General features: G+C 37.6%; 1 protein-coding gene across 2 annotated transcripts in view; it reads right to left on the bottom strand.

Moving 5' to 3' along the window:
- Positions 1-16,900, bottom strand: part of Tex11 (testis expressed 11) — a 289,769-nt gene that overhangs the window by 91,926 nt on the left and 180,943 nt on the right. For both annotated transcript variants that reach the window (XM_076561730.1, XM_076561732.1), the window contains exons 18-19: positions 14,932-15,017; positions 12,662-12,718 (exon numbers count right to left, since the gene is read on the bottom strand). In XM_076561730.1, the coding sequence (XP_076417845.1) occupies positions 12,662-12,718; positions 14,932-15,017 (143 nt within the window). The remainder of the gene's footprint in view (positions 1-12,661; positions 12,719-14,931; positions 15,018-16,900) is intronic.

Raw genomic sequence — 16,900 nt, 5'->3', positions numbered from 1 at the left:
TCTTTTTTATCATCTCCTTCTTTCTATCTAATACTTCCTCATTCCTCTCTCCTCATCCCAAGAACCCTTTGACAGGTCAGAGCTGGACTCTGACAGACTCCCACAGTTCCCACAGGAGATGAGAGGCTGTGGATTCCTTCAGGAATAATATGGATCAGATTTGATCAAGGGAGACCTCCTGAATATTGACAGGTGATATACATCAACAAAGGTTATAGCTGGTCTTCCCAGGACTTGGCCATTATCTCAAATTTTCTCAGGGACTCCTAAAGATGCCTTCACTCACAGACAACAGAAAGCAGTCTGGAGAACACAACACCCACCTTCCCAAGAAGAGTATGGGAGGCTGTTGGTTATTTGGTGGGTTATGGATATTTGCTATCATTTAGGGGAACATAGTTTATTATTATTATTATTATTATTATTATTATTATAGTTATTATTAAAGTTATTGTTACACTGAATATATGTTTCTACTCTTGTTTGGGGTATTGTGCTTACGCAGCTCATTTTTAAAATGCAATGTAGAAATGAGGTTAGTAGTTAATCTATGGTGATCAGACTTATCACATTAGGCATGTTTTCAAGATCATACAGAGATATATTTTAGATAGATAAATAGTTTTCAAACACTTCAAATAACTATAGAATATGGTATTTAAAATGTTTTAATATAGGGCTTTTCATGATAATGAGACACATCTGCTCCTGGAAGCACCAATTTACTTCATAAAAGGATGATGGGCATTGAAGAAACTCCATAGAAGTTTACTTTCATTGTGGCAAAGTTATCCATTTGGGCAAGAAAATGCTTTTGCCTTGATTGCTTGACGGTATGCTGTATAAACTAGACATGCAGGACCCACAGGATAATGACTGCTGAACTTTGTCAAAACAAGGTGGGATGGTCATTCAGGGTTCCTGCTTCATGGAAGAGTCTGCTAGACATTCTGTAGGACACAGAGGAAAGAGACTGACAAACTTTGCCAAAACAAGGTGGGACAGTCATTCAATTTTCCTGCTTCACAGAAAAGTCTGCCAGATACTCTAGGCCTGTAGGCTGAAGATAGATGCTCCAACATTGCAGAGGACCATTGGGTGACCAATAAAGTACAGAAAACCAATAAAGTACTTAAAATAGGTAGTAGGTAGTATAATATGAAGTAAATGTTTCATTTTGTAGATTAGTATAATCAGTTTTCTGAAAATCCTCCAGAAGATTCTGAACGTGTCTAACTTAATGATAGTGTCTCTGGCTTTGAATGTTGAACTACAGGTATATAGGTAAGACCAAAGAGAGTCTCTACTGGTTCCACAACATTAAAGGGCTCTAAACAAATCTCTTCTATTTATCCCACTTTGAGGAAGTTTAATAAGGCAGAAGGTAGAAAATTATAAAATTCAAAAATTTCTCATCTTAAGTCATGTGAGATAATATTCCAGCAGATTAATCATGTTAGAGATTGAGAAAGAAGCCATAATCCCTTACTGATACCCTTTACTTGGGAGCCAAGGCTTCTTGCATGTAAGTAGGCAAAATTAGGTATGGAGAAGAAATTTTTATAGAACTTCTTAGTAGGCTGGGCGGTGGTGGCACACGCCTTTAATCCCAGCACTTGGGAGGCAGAGCCAGGCGGATCTCTGTGAGTTCAAGGCCAGCCTGGGCTACCAAGTGAGTTCCAGGAAAGGCATAAAGCTACACAGAGAAACCCTGTCTCAAAAAACCAAAAAAAAAAAAAAAAAAAAGAACTTCTTAGTATAGGAGCCTTATGCATGGTGGCACCAAAGCCTGCTGTTGAAGTCCTAACAGGACCTACAATTACATTGGGAAAGTACAGCAGTATAAATGTTGATAGATTAGGGCAGAAATTTGGATGAAAACTGGAATGTTTAAGCAGGCTTTGTATAAACAAGTTATATATCCTTTATCTAAATGCTTCATGAAAGTGGATACTGTCTGACTGGGAAATGCCTCCCTTCCTAGTACCATAAAATAAAAATACATCAATGGAACCAAAACCTGTTGATAATATGCTAATGGAAGCTAATCTTAGAAATGTAAAAAGTAATGGAATGAAGGTGAAAGTTTAGAGGAGGCCTGGTATATTCTGATAGGCTTTTCATGACATAGTTATTTCTCTTTTACCTGATTGAGGGTAAGTTTGAACATTGTAATCTGACTGGGGAATATTTATTTACTTACTATTATTTGAATCTTAGATGGTCTTTTAACCAAAAACCCAGAGCCATATATCAGGGTAAAACCTGAAAGATCAGAGAAGCAGAACAACCAGCCACTAGTTCTTACCTCTACGAATTCTTCAGCCTAAAGAGAGTGAGTTCCTGTTTCCTCACACCTTATATACCTTTCTCTGCCCTGCCATATTACTTCCTGGGATTAAAGGCATGTGTGCTTCCCAAGCAAAGGCATGAGATCTCAAGTGCCAGGATTAAAGGTGTGTGCCACCACTGCCTGACCTCTGTGTCTAATATAGTGTCTGGCTCTGTCCTCTGATCCTCAGGCAAGTTTATTAGGGTACATAATATATTACCACATACTATTATAAAACAAAAGACATGTAAATCTACAAATGAAGTATTGTTAGTTGGATGGGCAAAATGGGCCATATGAAGGCATATATAAGCTTGCTATTGGAAATTAATGGAAGCTACCCTATAACTGAAATACATAAAATCTTCTCTAAAACTGAGATATCCACAATGTCTCAGGTGATGTTGGAAAAACATTCTAATGGGGTGGGTAGTGCTAGGAGAGTTCCATTATAAAATGGAAGTGTTTTTTAATCACACACACACACACACACACACACACACACACACACACACACACACGGTCAAGCTACCTGGAGCATGCAAAGAGGATATACACTTGAGGAAAAGCTTCTTTTCTCCAAGGACTGACTATGGAACTGCATAAGGAAATATTAGACAATAATTAATTTGACATTGTCCAATAAGCAGCTCTCAACTGACCAGAAATGACTCTTTTAATACGTAGAAGGCAGTTCCAAGATTTGGAAGGAAAGCCCTCTATTAAAAAGTAAAGCAAACCAGTTCAACAGAGTACATACATACTGTTTTCCCAGCAGTAACAGAAGAATGGAACCCTGGTAAAACACCCTGTGTTTGGGTACTGACTCATGGGCAGGGACTAATGGCCTGGCCATATAATCAGACAGAAAGGTAACAGAAAATTGGTCTCCAAAAGGATGTATTTATGAGGGACATCCCTATAGAAAAATCACTATGGGGATTTGAGGGGTATGTTAAAGTAGGACATGTTGCTGTTTATCAGAAGAACCACCTGCTAGATTTAGAAGGTGATTGGAACTAACAAGTAGATATTCCTGTGTGCTCCCTTGAGTTGGCCACCTGGCATGATGAAGTGAGTGGACAATCAGGGTAATCAATGCAGAGAGAGGCTGGGTGTTGATACAACCTTTTTATACCCTCCAAGGCACAAAATGCCAACAATTGTTCTGTTTTCTAAGAAGAGACAACAGTTTAAGATGGCCCTGAGAACAGCTAGCAGTTGGATTAATGCTGATAGTCCCGGGGGGAGGGGTGTCAATGGGAATAGACAGAAACTCTAAACTGAACTTTGCTTGCCTAGTGGTGTATAAAAATGCTCACCATGGTATAAAATAACTGGAACAGAATATATTGTGTTGGTGTGACCTGCTGAGTCACATTTCTTCAGATTAAAAAAAAATCACATTTTACAATCCTTACCAACTAACAATGACCAAAGAGATGACTTCCTCTGAGTAATAGAGAAGCAGAACAGGCAATTTAAAGAATGGTTATTTAAAACAGTGGGGGATAGGGCTGGGGATATGGTTTAGTGGTAGGGCACCTGCCTCAAATGTGAGGTTCAGACTTTATATAAAAAAGTTGTATATCTTTTATCTAAATGATTTATAAGAATAGATATTGTCTGACTGGAAAATGCTCTCATCCCTAGTACCATAAAAAGAAAACCTACCAATGAAACCAAACCCTGTTGATGATATGCTAATGGAAGCTAAACTTAAAAATATAAGATTGATGAGATGAAATAAATACTGAGTGGGATATAGGCTGGCTTGCAAATCTTGATAAGTGTGCAAGATATGGGGAGACACTAAGGTAGTATCCCCAATAGATAAACTCTTTTGCTTTCTAGTGAAATGGGAAAAAGAGGCTGGAAAGGACGTTGGTAGAAATACAATTCTTCCCAAGGGATCAAATACTCATATGAAGACTATCTGGTTTTTTAATCTCCATATCACCTCAATTTTCTGTTTCTGATCTATTGAAGTAGCTGTAGGATCAGGTCTGCAACTACAAGTGCTGAAAACAGGATTATCTCTAAGCAGGAAATTATATCTGTATTTTACAGGGTTTTGTTATTTTTTAAAAAAAAATATAGGGTCTCTCTTTGTAGTTCTAGCTGTCCTGGAACTTGCTATGTAGACCAGGCTGGCCTCAAATTTACATAGATCTGCCTATCTCTGGTTCCCAACTGTGGGGATTAAAGGCATATGCCACCATGCCCAGCTATTTTATAGTTTTTATGATAAAGTTCCTAAGGTCCTCATGGGGAAAGTTGTGTTTTCATTTCATCTGACAAAATTGAGGTCAATGCAATTGTATTGCCTAATGAGATTGGTCTAGAGATTTAATGAAATCCCCATCTAAACATCAATGATACTCACAACAGATACAGAAAAAAAATCCTAAAATTCACGTGGAACCATAAAAGAACTTGAAAATTCAAAGGCAATTCTTGACTAAAAAGAACAATATGGCAATATCTGACTTTAAAATACACTACTGAGTAATAGTAATAAAAACAACATGATACTGGCATAAAACATAGACCCAAAGATGAATGGAATAGAATAGAGAACCCAGAAATAAATACATTCATCTTCAGCCAGATTTCCCACAAAGGTGCCAAAAGACTATATGGTATAAGCCCTTGTTTCATATGGTTAAGTGCCTTGACTGAACGCTAAAATAAATTTTATTTGTGCCTCAAAAAAGAGACAAAATTGGTAAGATCCTGTCTCAAACAATCAAACAAATAAACCCCTTTTGTATATAATCTTTGATCCAGGATAGAATCCAGTTTAAGGAAATAATCAGAAGTGTTTGTACAAAGCTTTTCATCAGTGTTACTTAGAAAAGCGAAGAAAAGTAAGTTTCATAGCCACTCTGGGCTACACAGTGAGACCCTGTCTCAAAAATATGCATTGGAGAACAGTAGCCTTTTAATAAATGGTGGTGAGGAAACTGGATATCAACATATAAAAAATTAAAAGTAGAGCACTGCCTCTTAACCTGTATAAAAATCAAGTCAAAATGATCAAAGGCTTTAATGTGAAACTTGAAAGTATTTCAAGAAAACAGGGCAAACACTTAAAATATTGATATAGGCATGATTTATCTGATAGGACTTTAGTAGCTCATAAAACAAAATCAAGAATTCATAAATGAAATTATGTTCAATTAAAAAGCTTCTGCATAACCAAGGAAATAATCTAGTGAAAAAAATAGCCTACAGAATAGGAGAAAAATCTATTAGCTAATCATCGAGTAAAGGATGAAGATCCAGAAGACAGGGTTTCTCTGCGTAGCTTTTGGAGCCTGTCCTGGAACTCACTTTGTAGACCAGGCTGGCCTCGAACTCACAGAGATTCACCTGCCTCTGCCTCCCAAATGCTGGGATTAAAGGCGTGCGCCACCACCATCCACCATATAAGGAATTTTTTTAAAGTAACACTGAAAGAGTTAATAATAGACTTATTTAAATTGCCAAATGAACTGAAAAGACATGTTCCAAATGAGTAAGTACAAATGGCCAATATATATAAGAAAGATGTATAGTATTATTAAGCCATCACAGAAATACAAATTACAGTTACACTCAGGTTACATCTTACTCCAGCTAGAATGGTTATTATAAAAACAAAATGAAAACTCAAAAACAACAAGTACTGCCAAGAGTATAGAGAAAAACTCAACACCTACACATTGTTAGTAGGAATACAAATGATCCCAGCCATTTTCTAAAACAGTAAAAAAATTCTTTTAAACATTAAAAATAGAACTACTGTGTGATCCAGGTATACCAATTCTGGGTATCTGAAAGAAATGAAACTAGCACACAAAGAAATATCTGAACACTCATATTAATGCCTGCACCAGTCACAAGAGCCAAAATATGGAATCAGCCTGGACATTCATCAGCAGATAAATTGATAAATAAATAAAAATATATATACATATATAATGAAGTATTAATCATCCATAAAGAAGATGAAATTATCTCATTAATGAAAAAATAGATAAAACTGAATGGCATCATATTAACTAAAATAAGCCAAACATGAAAAAGATAAGTATCATACATTTTCTCTTAAATATACAAATTGAAAAAAAAATGACATCAGAGTAGAAGAGGAAATAATAGGGATTGAAAAAGGGGCTGTGGGGCGGGGACAAACAGGAAGGAAAAAGTAGAAGGGAGGGGTAGACATGATGTAAATGTCACAATAAAACTTATTAATATGTAGAGATAATACAGGTTAATAAAAAGATGGCCTCCTCACTCTGTTTCCATGTAACCATGTCCTCTACAAATGAGAGTTGAAGCATTTACTAGATGAGTATTGCTCTCTGAATTCTGGTTCAGCAGAGTGGCTAAATCTAATGGTCCTTCTAAAAAGCAGAACTTTTTGATTAAAAAGAAAAGGAGCTCTTGCTATCACATCTTTCAGTCAGTTGGTTAGAATTACACCAAAATATTTTATATTATTTGAGGCTATTGATTCTCTGATTTCTTTCTCAGCCCATTTATCATTTTTATGTAGGAGGGCTACTAAGTTTTTGAGTTAACCTTGTATCCAGCCACTTGACTAAATATGTTTATCAGCTGTAGGAGTTCCAGGTAGACTATGTGGGGTTGCTTATGCATACTACCATATCATCTGAGAATCCTGCTGAAGAGAGGAAGAAAAGATTGTAGGAGACAGAGGGGTGAAGGACACCACAAGACAATTCACAGAGTCAACTAACTTGGGCTCATAAGGGTTCATAGAGTCTGAACCAAAAACCAGGGAGCCTACATGAGACTGACCTAGGCTCTCTGCATATATGTTACAGTTATGCAGTGTGGTGATATTATGTCCCCCAATATATTGTGCACCCTAATAAACTTATCTGGGGTCAGAGAACAGAACAACCACTAGATTGACATGGAGGCCAGAAAATGGTGGCACGCATACCTTTAAACCTAACATTACGGAGGCAGAGATCCATCTGGATCTCTGTGAGTTCAAAGCCACACTGGAAACAGCCAGGCATGGTGACACACACCTTTAATCTCAGGAAGTGATGGCAGGAAGCACAAAGTTATATAAGGCATGAGGACTAGGAACTAGAGCTGGTTAAGCTTTTAGGCTTTTAGTAGTAGTTCAGCTGAGATCCATTTGGATGAGGACACAGAGGCTTTCAGTCTGAGGAAACAGAATCAGCTGAGGAATTGGTGAGGTGAGGTTGGCTGGCTTGTTCTGTTTCTCTGATCTTTCAGCGTTCACCCCAATACCTGGCTCTGGGTTTGTTTTTATTAATAAGACCTTTTAAAATTTGTGCTACAATGCAGCTTGGTCCTCTTGTGGGACTTCCAACTATGGTAACAGGGGCTGTCTCCAACTCTTTTACTGGCTTTTGGGACCCTGCTCCTCATACTGGGCCACCTTGCCTAGCCTTAATACATGGGGAGGTAAAGTGAGAAATATACGGAGTCTGCTTAAAGGGCAAAGGGAATTATTAGGAAAGGAAAACTCACAAGACAGAAGAGAGGAATTGTCACAGGGTCCTGGAAAAAGTAAGGCACAGGCTCAGGCTGTTCTTCCATCTGGAGACTGTCCCAGCATCCAAGACCCATGAGGGAGCCAAGAGAGCTAGCCTACTTGTGTCTCAGGTCTTAAGGGTAGTTCCGATCCATGTCCCATTGGGTAAGTAGTTAGGGCAGTTACCTGCTACATCTCTCTAGGGGCAGTGCTTCAAGATCATAGAACAGCTAGCTGCTACAGGGGAGGTGCTTAGTCTTCTACAACTTGGTATGCCATGCTTTGTTGATATCCATAGGAGGCCTGCCCTTTCCTAAACAGAAATGGAGGAGGAACAGAAGGGGGGCGCTGGGAGGAGAGGAGGGAGGGGAAACTGCGGCCAGGATGTAAAATAAATAAATTAAAAAAAAAAGAAAAGGAGAACTAGTAGACAAAAGTAAGGCAATAAAATGAGGTATGTAATAAGGGAAATCAAATATTACATCAACACCTTAAAGAAGCTAAGAATGTGTGATGATATTGTCTTGGGACAGCAAAGTGGCTCTGTGGGTAAAGGCACTTGTCACCAAGCCTGACAACCTGAGATCAATCCCCAGGACCCACAGGCTGGAAAGGGAGAACTGCCTCTTCCAAGTTATTCTGACTTCAATACAAGTGCCCTCTAAAAAAATAAATAAATGTAATAAAATTAAAGTCCTAAAATCTGAGACTATGACACATTAAAAAAGAGATACTCCTTAAGATGTGTCATTAAGAAAATGTGAAGAAACCCAACATAATGGCACACACCTTTAATCCCAGCACTCGGGAGGCAGAGGCAGGAGGATCTCTGTGAGTTCGAGGCCAGCCTGGTCTACAGAGTGAGTTCCAGGATAGCTAGGGCTACACAGAGAAACCCTGTCTTGGAAAAATAAAAGAGAGAGAGAGAAAAGAAAAGAAAATATGAAGTAAAACAAAAGACATCACTCACTACCTATTACTTAACACAGAAATGGCTACTAAGTATTGACTAAAGAAGCTAAAAACTTAATATTACACAAAGTCCTGCATACAGATGCTTATAATACCTTTTAAAACAACTAATACATTTTCAAATATGGAAGCAATCAAGATGCCCTTTAACGGGTGAATGGAAAAACATGATGTGGTTCATTCAGTGCTGAAATGATACAAGCTATCAGGCATAAAACAACATGGAGGAATGGTAAATGCTTATTATGTAAAAAAAGGCCAAGGTGAAAAAATCTATACTGCATGATTGCATCTACATGACACCATGCAAGACAAAACTATGAAGGTAGCAAGCAGCTGACAAGGGTGGGAGGAATTAATAGGTAGAGGAGAGAGGGTTTTTAAGAGAAGTGAAAACATTCTGGTATGATACAGCATGGCTAGCCTTGAATTCACAGACATCTATATGCCTCTGCCTCTGGGGTATTGGGATTAAAGTTTAAATACCATATCTGGTCAGTTATTGCTTTTCCCCCTTATGTTTATTTTCCTTAAATACATTCTTAATTGAAACAGAATTACATCATATTTCCTCCTTCCTTTTCTTCCCTCCGGTCCCTCCCAAGTACCATCATCCTTCCAATACCTTCTATGGCACCCCCAACTCTCAAGGTGATAGCCTCTTCCTCTTTGATTATGATTGTTTTACACACACACACACACACACACACACACACACACACACACACACGCACGCACACACGCACACACACTCATGCTCACAAAACCCTGCCCATGTCAGGAAGTAGTATTACTTAATACTTGTGATTTCTTGGGGACAAATCTTAAGTCTTACAAGTTTATGTATAGTGTCTTTATAGAAAACCTTTATCCATTTGAATTTAAGCTAAGCTAAAGTTAACTTCACTAATGTAATTCAGCGGCTATATATAACAACCCAGACAAGGTCCATGCATGCAAAAATATACCACAAATAACATCCAGGACACAAAAACATATATACATAAAAGACAAACTGTTTTACATAACTAAGCACACAATTTAAACAGATACTGTGTGCGGGATAGTTTTATGTCAACTTTACACAAGCTAGAGTTATTTGAAAGGAGGGAACCTCAATTGAGAAAATGCCTCCATAAGATCCGGTTGTAAGGCCTTTTCTGAATTAGTGATTGATAGGGGAGGGCTCAATCCATTGCAAGTTGCCATCCCTGGGCTGGTAGTCCTGGGTTCTATAAGAAAGCAGGATGAGCAAGCTATGGGAAGCAAGTCAGTAAGCAGCTTCCCTCCATGGCCTCTGCATCAGCTCCTGCCTCTAGGATCCTGCAGAGTTTGAGTTCCTGTCCTGACTTCCTTCAGTGATGAACAGTAATATGAAAGTGTAAGCTGAATAAACAACTTGCTCCCCAACTTGCTTTTGGTCATGGTTTTTCATCTCAGCAACTGAAACCCTAACTAGGACATACTGTTAATCTAAAAACCATAGAAATCTTAAAACAGAAAATAACTTAAAAGTCTATAGTCCAGTTTTTATGTTTTACAGAGGAGAAAATATAACGTAGAGAAATTATGTTCTCACTAATTAAGGTAAACAGAAAGAGTGAGACAGCACACTAAAATTCAGTTCTCTTGGAAATTCTCATTGAATTAGGTGTTTTAAAATTTCTTTACTAGTTAGTTGAATTTATATCAAATGCTGACCTCTACCGGAAAAATGATGTTCTAGATGTTCTGTATTACTATACACATTTGGAAGCAATAATATATATTTTAATGTTCTACAACTTGTTAGTATTATTCTAGACAATATAATAATATAATATACATTATCCTCCTTTACTCACTTCCAAATTAGAATTAACAGGTGAGATTTGACTGTGTGCTACAGTTATATGAATGGATTGTGAAGCACTTTTAAGTCCTGTACTGAAGAGCTTATAAAACAGTAATTGTGGTAATTTGAATGAAGTGCCACCCATAAATCCTGGGCATTTGAATACTTGGTCCCAGTTGGTGGCTGTTTGGGAAGGATTGGGGGGTGTGGTCTTCCAGAAGGAAGTATGACACTGGGGGAGAGTTCTGGTTTCAAAAGACTCACATCATTGTGTGTACATTCTGTGCTTCCTATCTGTGGTAAGATGTCAGCTCTCAGCTGCTGCGCTCACTGCCTGCTAAATCTACCCTGCCACCATGACCCTTTGGAATCTTAAGCCCTAAATAAACACTTTCTTCTGTAAGTTGGGTTGGTCTTGGTGTTTTATCACAGCAACAGAAACTATAAGACGCTTATATTCAGACATTTAAATACACTGAGTGGCAATTATTTGCCTGATGCTAAGCTAGGTCACAGAGATATAAAGATAAATACAAATACTCCCAGAGTCAAGGCACTCTTAAAATATGGCAGCTATTAAAGTTTAGTTTTGAATTTCCTGACTTTCCAGCCCTTAAAAAACAATTTTATTGTTGATAATTTCAAACATGTCCCCAATATTAAAAAATGTTTTCTTCCCATATGCCTACCACCCAGCTTCAACAATTATTAACTTATCCATCTTATCCCACTATAAATCTGCAACTATTTCTCCCACATTATTTTGAAGAAATTTCCAAATATCACAGCATCACACCCATACATATTTCAAGGATGCATCTTCTGGAGACAGAGAATATTTCTTAAAACAATATAACCACATTACCACTATCATGCTGACTAGAAGTTAAAGTCAAAATGTAGTCAATATGCAAAGTTCTAAGTGCCTCATATTCTTTAGACTGAGTTATCTTCTGTTTGATTGATAAAGCCTGTTAAGAAAATGTGAATATTACATTGTATGCCTGGGCAAATTGTGTGTTATGACAAAACAAGTTACAATTCCAACTTATCTCAGTGATCGATATTTCTCCCAAAATTTATTTGAAATAATATAGTGCCACCAGTTGTAAACAATAAACACAGAACATGCAGTAGATAGTCTATTACAGAGCTCCTGCCTAAGCATAGAATGAAGAGATGGGTGCTATTTTCTGAAATCCATATTTAATCAAGAACTTGAACCAAATTTTCTCTCAACTCATTGGGAAGTAGTGAATTTTATGAAAGAAAAATTGGCGACAAAATTCTTCCATGAATTGTTAAGCTCTTGATATCTTTTACTTATTTTTATTTTTGTGCATTCATATTTTGCCTGCATATGTCTGTGAAAGCGTTGGGTCCCCTGGAACTGGAGTTACAGACAGTTATAAGCTGCCATGTGGGTGCTGGGAATTGAAGACGGATTCTTTGGAAGAGCAGACAATGCTCTTAACCATTAAGCCATCTCTCCAGCCCCAGTTGTTGACATCTTATACCATGGAAACTGTAAGGAGAAATGCGTTTCTATAGTCCAAGCTGAGAACCAGAATCTTTATGAATTTCCATTGAGACTACTGTTAAATGGGAACAGATACAATAACACAATCAGGTCATATGCAAAATGTGAGGGATTATAAACTGCCAAGTACTCTTATATATTTACTATTTCCCTGGGGATTGCATTTTTAACTTTTTAAATGTATTAATTCACTGAGTAATTACAGTAACTCTATGAGGCATACATTGGTATTTCCATTTTACAGATGGGAAGACTGAAGGATATAAATAAGAAACTTATCTAAGCTATATATCTATCTCATAAATAACCACATAGACTATGAATCCAGGAAGACTGGCTAAAAATATATATTAATTTCATCCACTACACAATAGATCTTTCAATATAAGGTTTTCATTTAAATATACTCTAAATTTTTTTAATGGTAAATACATCATTTCTCATGAAATAACTTACTTATTTTCAGATTCTGGCATATGAGAAACTTGTGGAAGAATAATTCGAACCAGACACCTGTTTAAAAAAAAAGCAATACAGAAGATTATTTTCAAGTGTAAGGGATGCAGCTTAGTGGTAGAGTGCTTGCCTAATATGTGTGAGGCTGTGCTATTTTTACCCTCAATTTGATACAAGCTAAGATGATCTGGAAGATGGAATCTCAACTGAGAAAATGCCTCCATCATATTGGTGTAGATGTAACCAACCGTCTTATTAAATAAGAAACGCAGAACCAATGCAAAGAAGAAAGCCAAGAGATCAGAGCTAAGAGCCTTACCTGTCTGCTGCAGCTAGCCTCTTCAGCTAAGAGACCTACTTCCTGTGTTTTTGTCTTTATATAGACTTTCTGTTCTGCCTTCTCATTGATTATAAACCCAACCACATGACTGCCTCATCACTGCCTGTCTGTACAGACCTCCAGGTCTTCTATGGTTGGTACTGAGATTAAAGGCGTGTGTCTCCAATGCTGGCTGTATCCTTGAACACACAGAGATCTACCTAGTCCTGCCTACCAAGTACTGGGATTAAAGGCATGTACCACCACCACCCAGCTTTTGCTATGGCTCTAATAGCTCTGACCCCCAGGCAACTTTATTTATTAACATACAAATCACATTTTAGTACAAAGAAAATATCACTGTATATTGGCCTATAGGCATTTTCTTAATTTGTGATTTAAGTGGGAGTGCCCAGCCCACTGTGGGTGGTGCCAATCCCTGGGCAAGTGGTCCTGGGTTCTATAAGAAAGCAGGCTGAGCAAGTCATGATGAGCATGCCAGTAAGCAGCACTCCTCCATGGCCTCTGCACCAGCTCCTGCCTCCCAGTCCCTACCTTCAGATCCTGCTGACTTCCCTCAATGATGGACTGTGATTGGGATGTACAAAAGTCCAACAAACCCTTTCCTCCTCAAGTAGCTTTTGGTCATGGTGTTTCATCACAGCAGTAGAAGTAAACTATGATAGAAGCCCTGGGTCCTATCCCCAGCACTATACACAGGGAAAAGAGAGGGAGGGAGAGAATGAGAGATAAAGTAAGAGCAAATGAGAGAGAGTCTTAGGAAGAAATATGTCAAAGTAATTATACCGACTTATTAACTTTGATTATCCCAGAATGCAGAAATGAAAAAAGAAAGGAAAATTAATCTTATTTGTAGATCTTTGTACTGTTTTAAAGGTTGCAATAAAAACATAAATATTATGATTTTTGGATGTGAAATTGAATAAAATAATTTTAAAACAAAATTATTTTTAATAAGATATTAAACAGTTCCAAATTCATATCAGTACAGAAACATCAAGTATGGTGTATAACTCTTGCTATTTTTTTCTGTAAGAAACTTATTGGTTTAGGGGGGTCTCAGAAGAATCACTAATCTTTGAAGGGATCTGGAAGCATTACTACAAAATGACATGATGAAGTAGTTGATAAATTCAAACCTGAAAATGTTTTTTAATGAAAAACTATCTGAGCCTGGTACACTGGTACACTCCTGTAATCTCAGCACTTGGGAAGCTGAGGCAGGAGAGTTTTGAGGTTAAGGTTAGTCTGAGATATACAATAAGATACTGGTTATGAAATAAAATAATAAAATAAAATGGAAATGATGGGGCCAGAGGGCCAGGTGTGGTAGTGCATGACTGTAATCAGGAGACAGAAGCAGCACATTCAAGACCAGTTCCAAGCTAGCCAGATCTACATAGTGAGACCCTGTCTCAAGAACAGATGTGTGGCTGGAGTTGTTGGTTGCCTAGCATGGATGAAGCCTAGGTTCTATTCCCAACACTGGAAAAAAAATAAATTAATTTAAGAAAAAGAAATGCTATGTGTCCTGAATGGTTTTAGATATTTACTTGACTGAATGCATGCTGGTATCCCAACTTCTGACAGTAATAATTCTATCACTCGATTTCCCATTAGAAATATGGCCCGAAGTAAAGCTGACTAGCAGTAGAACAAATATAGTGTCCTTTGGGTTTCTTTTTTTCACAATCACAACAAAAGTATCATCATGTTCAAATCTGACTCTCCGTATTGCATGTGAAAGAGCCCTTTTAACAAATAATTTTCCTTTCTAAAAGGAAGAAGGGGAAGAGGAGGTTCAACCACTAACTTTTGCTTTTGTTTTTTGAACTGCACATCTTTGTTATTGGCTTTTACTTAAAGGCTTTCACACCATCAGCACTGTTTTGGCAGAGTTTACAAATTAAGAGTCAGAAGAACAACTTACTTTAAAGCTCCAAGTACTTCTTCTGGGTCTTCTGAAAGTTGAGATAAATATTCCAAAGCTTTGCCTGCCACAAATTGTTGTCCATTCTACAAGGAACAAACAGTTATGTTAAATTACATCTTAAAGAAAGATATGCTTGCAGCAGGTTGTCTATATTCCTGCCCATTACAAAGAAATATGTTCATTTTTTTTTCTCAGAAGGGTTGCCTAACACTGTAGAATGAAGCTATAACTCACTGACAAAAAGAAAACAGGTTCATTTTATCCTCAGAAACTCACATGTTTTTCTTGGGCTCTTTTATTCTGTTTGTTTTGTCCTATTCCAATTTGTTTGTTTTTGTTTTATCTTATTGCATTGTATTACTATTCCTCAGATGTCTGCATTCTAATGAGAGTCAAAAATTGTGTGAAATGGGATGGGAGTGGAGGTGGGGAGAAACTGGGAGAACTAGGGGGAGAGGAAATGGTAATCAGAATAAATTACATGAAAACAATCTATTTTCAATTAAAAAAAGAAACTCATAGATTCCTATCCACAATCACAGCCTTGCTTTATCCTCATTTTTTTACAGCAGTAGCCAAAGGAAACCCAAATTGTTGAATTCCCTCATTTCTGGTACTCTAATCCCCCAAAGGCTCTGTATATCCCCTTTTGTATCCTTTTCTCATTTCTCCCAGCTCTTCCGACCCTTCCATCCTACACTTTTAACTTTAGTCCATTATCAGAAAGGTCTCCTCTATGAGAGACCTCTTCTCTGAAAGTTTCCTCCTTGTTGTTTCTACAATGGAAATGTAGGGTTTATCCAAGGATATTGCTTACATGGGAAACTTCTCAAGTAACAAGAAATTTACTTACACTGCCCTTCTATCCTGGAGACGGAATATGTGCCTGCGTTTTTCAGTACTATTTTCATGTTATTCTCCCTCTTTCTTCCCTAAAAACCACCACTTTGAAATCTTTGTCATCAGGCTATATCCCCTACTGTTGCCATGGTCCCCGTATCCTTTATTGTTGCCATGGTCTCTACTTCCCTTGTTTCCATGGTGTGTAGATGAATCAACTACTGCTAAGTTACTTTATCCACCCCACTCTTCTTCTCCTCTCTCCCCTCTCTCAACATTTCCAATGCATAGAAAGATCTTCCTAAAATTCTAGTCTCTCAAATAGCTTAGATTTCATTCCATTATCAATAATTAAAATAATTTCATACTGTCATAAACTACTCTTAAAGGCTTTCAAAGTACAAACTGGTGAAGTCACTGGAAATCAGGGTGGTGTTTCTTCCAAATCTAGAAATAGATTTACTATTGTTCAAATACACCACTACCGAGCATATTCCCAAAAGATTCTATAGCCTACTACAGAGATACTTGCTCATCCACACTTATTGATGCTTTGTTCACAATAGCCAGGAAATGGAAACGGCCTAGATATTCATCAACTGATGAATGGATAATGAAATGTGGGACTATATACAATGGGATTCTATTCAGCTGTAAAGAGAAATGAAATTTTCAGGTAAATGGATAGAGATGGATAATAAATTGAGTGAGGTGACTCAGACACAGAAATACAAATGTCACATGCTCTCTCTTTCTTATTGTGAGATCCAGATATGAACCTTTAGGTCTGAGTGTTTAACTATAAAAGACAGGAAAGTAGAAAGAGACCACTGGGGGAAGTGGGAGAAGACACTCTAGAAAGGTGGCAGTAGGACACGGGTGCTATGAAGAGGGTTCTAAAAGTGGGGGTGGGGCTTGACTGGAGGGTTAAACATAGAGTGGGAAGGGGGAAGAAGGATAAATGATGTTTGAAAAAAGCCATAGGGAAACCTAGTATTTTATAAGCTTACTTAAAATTACTCAGTTTTAATGTAGTTGCCTCTATGTACAAAATAATGCTCCCATGAGAGCCAACAATTATTTAACAAAATCCCCAGTGCCAGAAAGGGGATACTTTCCTTTAAAT

The sequence above is a fragment of the Peromyscus maniculatus genome, chromosome X, assembly GCF_049852395.1.
Source record: "Peromyscus maniculatus bairdii isolate BWxNUB_F1_BW_parent chromosome X, HU_Pman_BW_mat_3.1, whole genome shotgun sequence".
NCBI classification, from domain to species: Eukaryota; Metazoa; Chordata; class Mammalia; order Rodentia; family Cricetidae; genus Peromyscus; species Peromyscus maniculatus.
The sequence above is the reverse complement of the archived record's forward strand: the minus strand, read 5'-3'. Positions and strand labels throughout refer to the sequence as shown.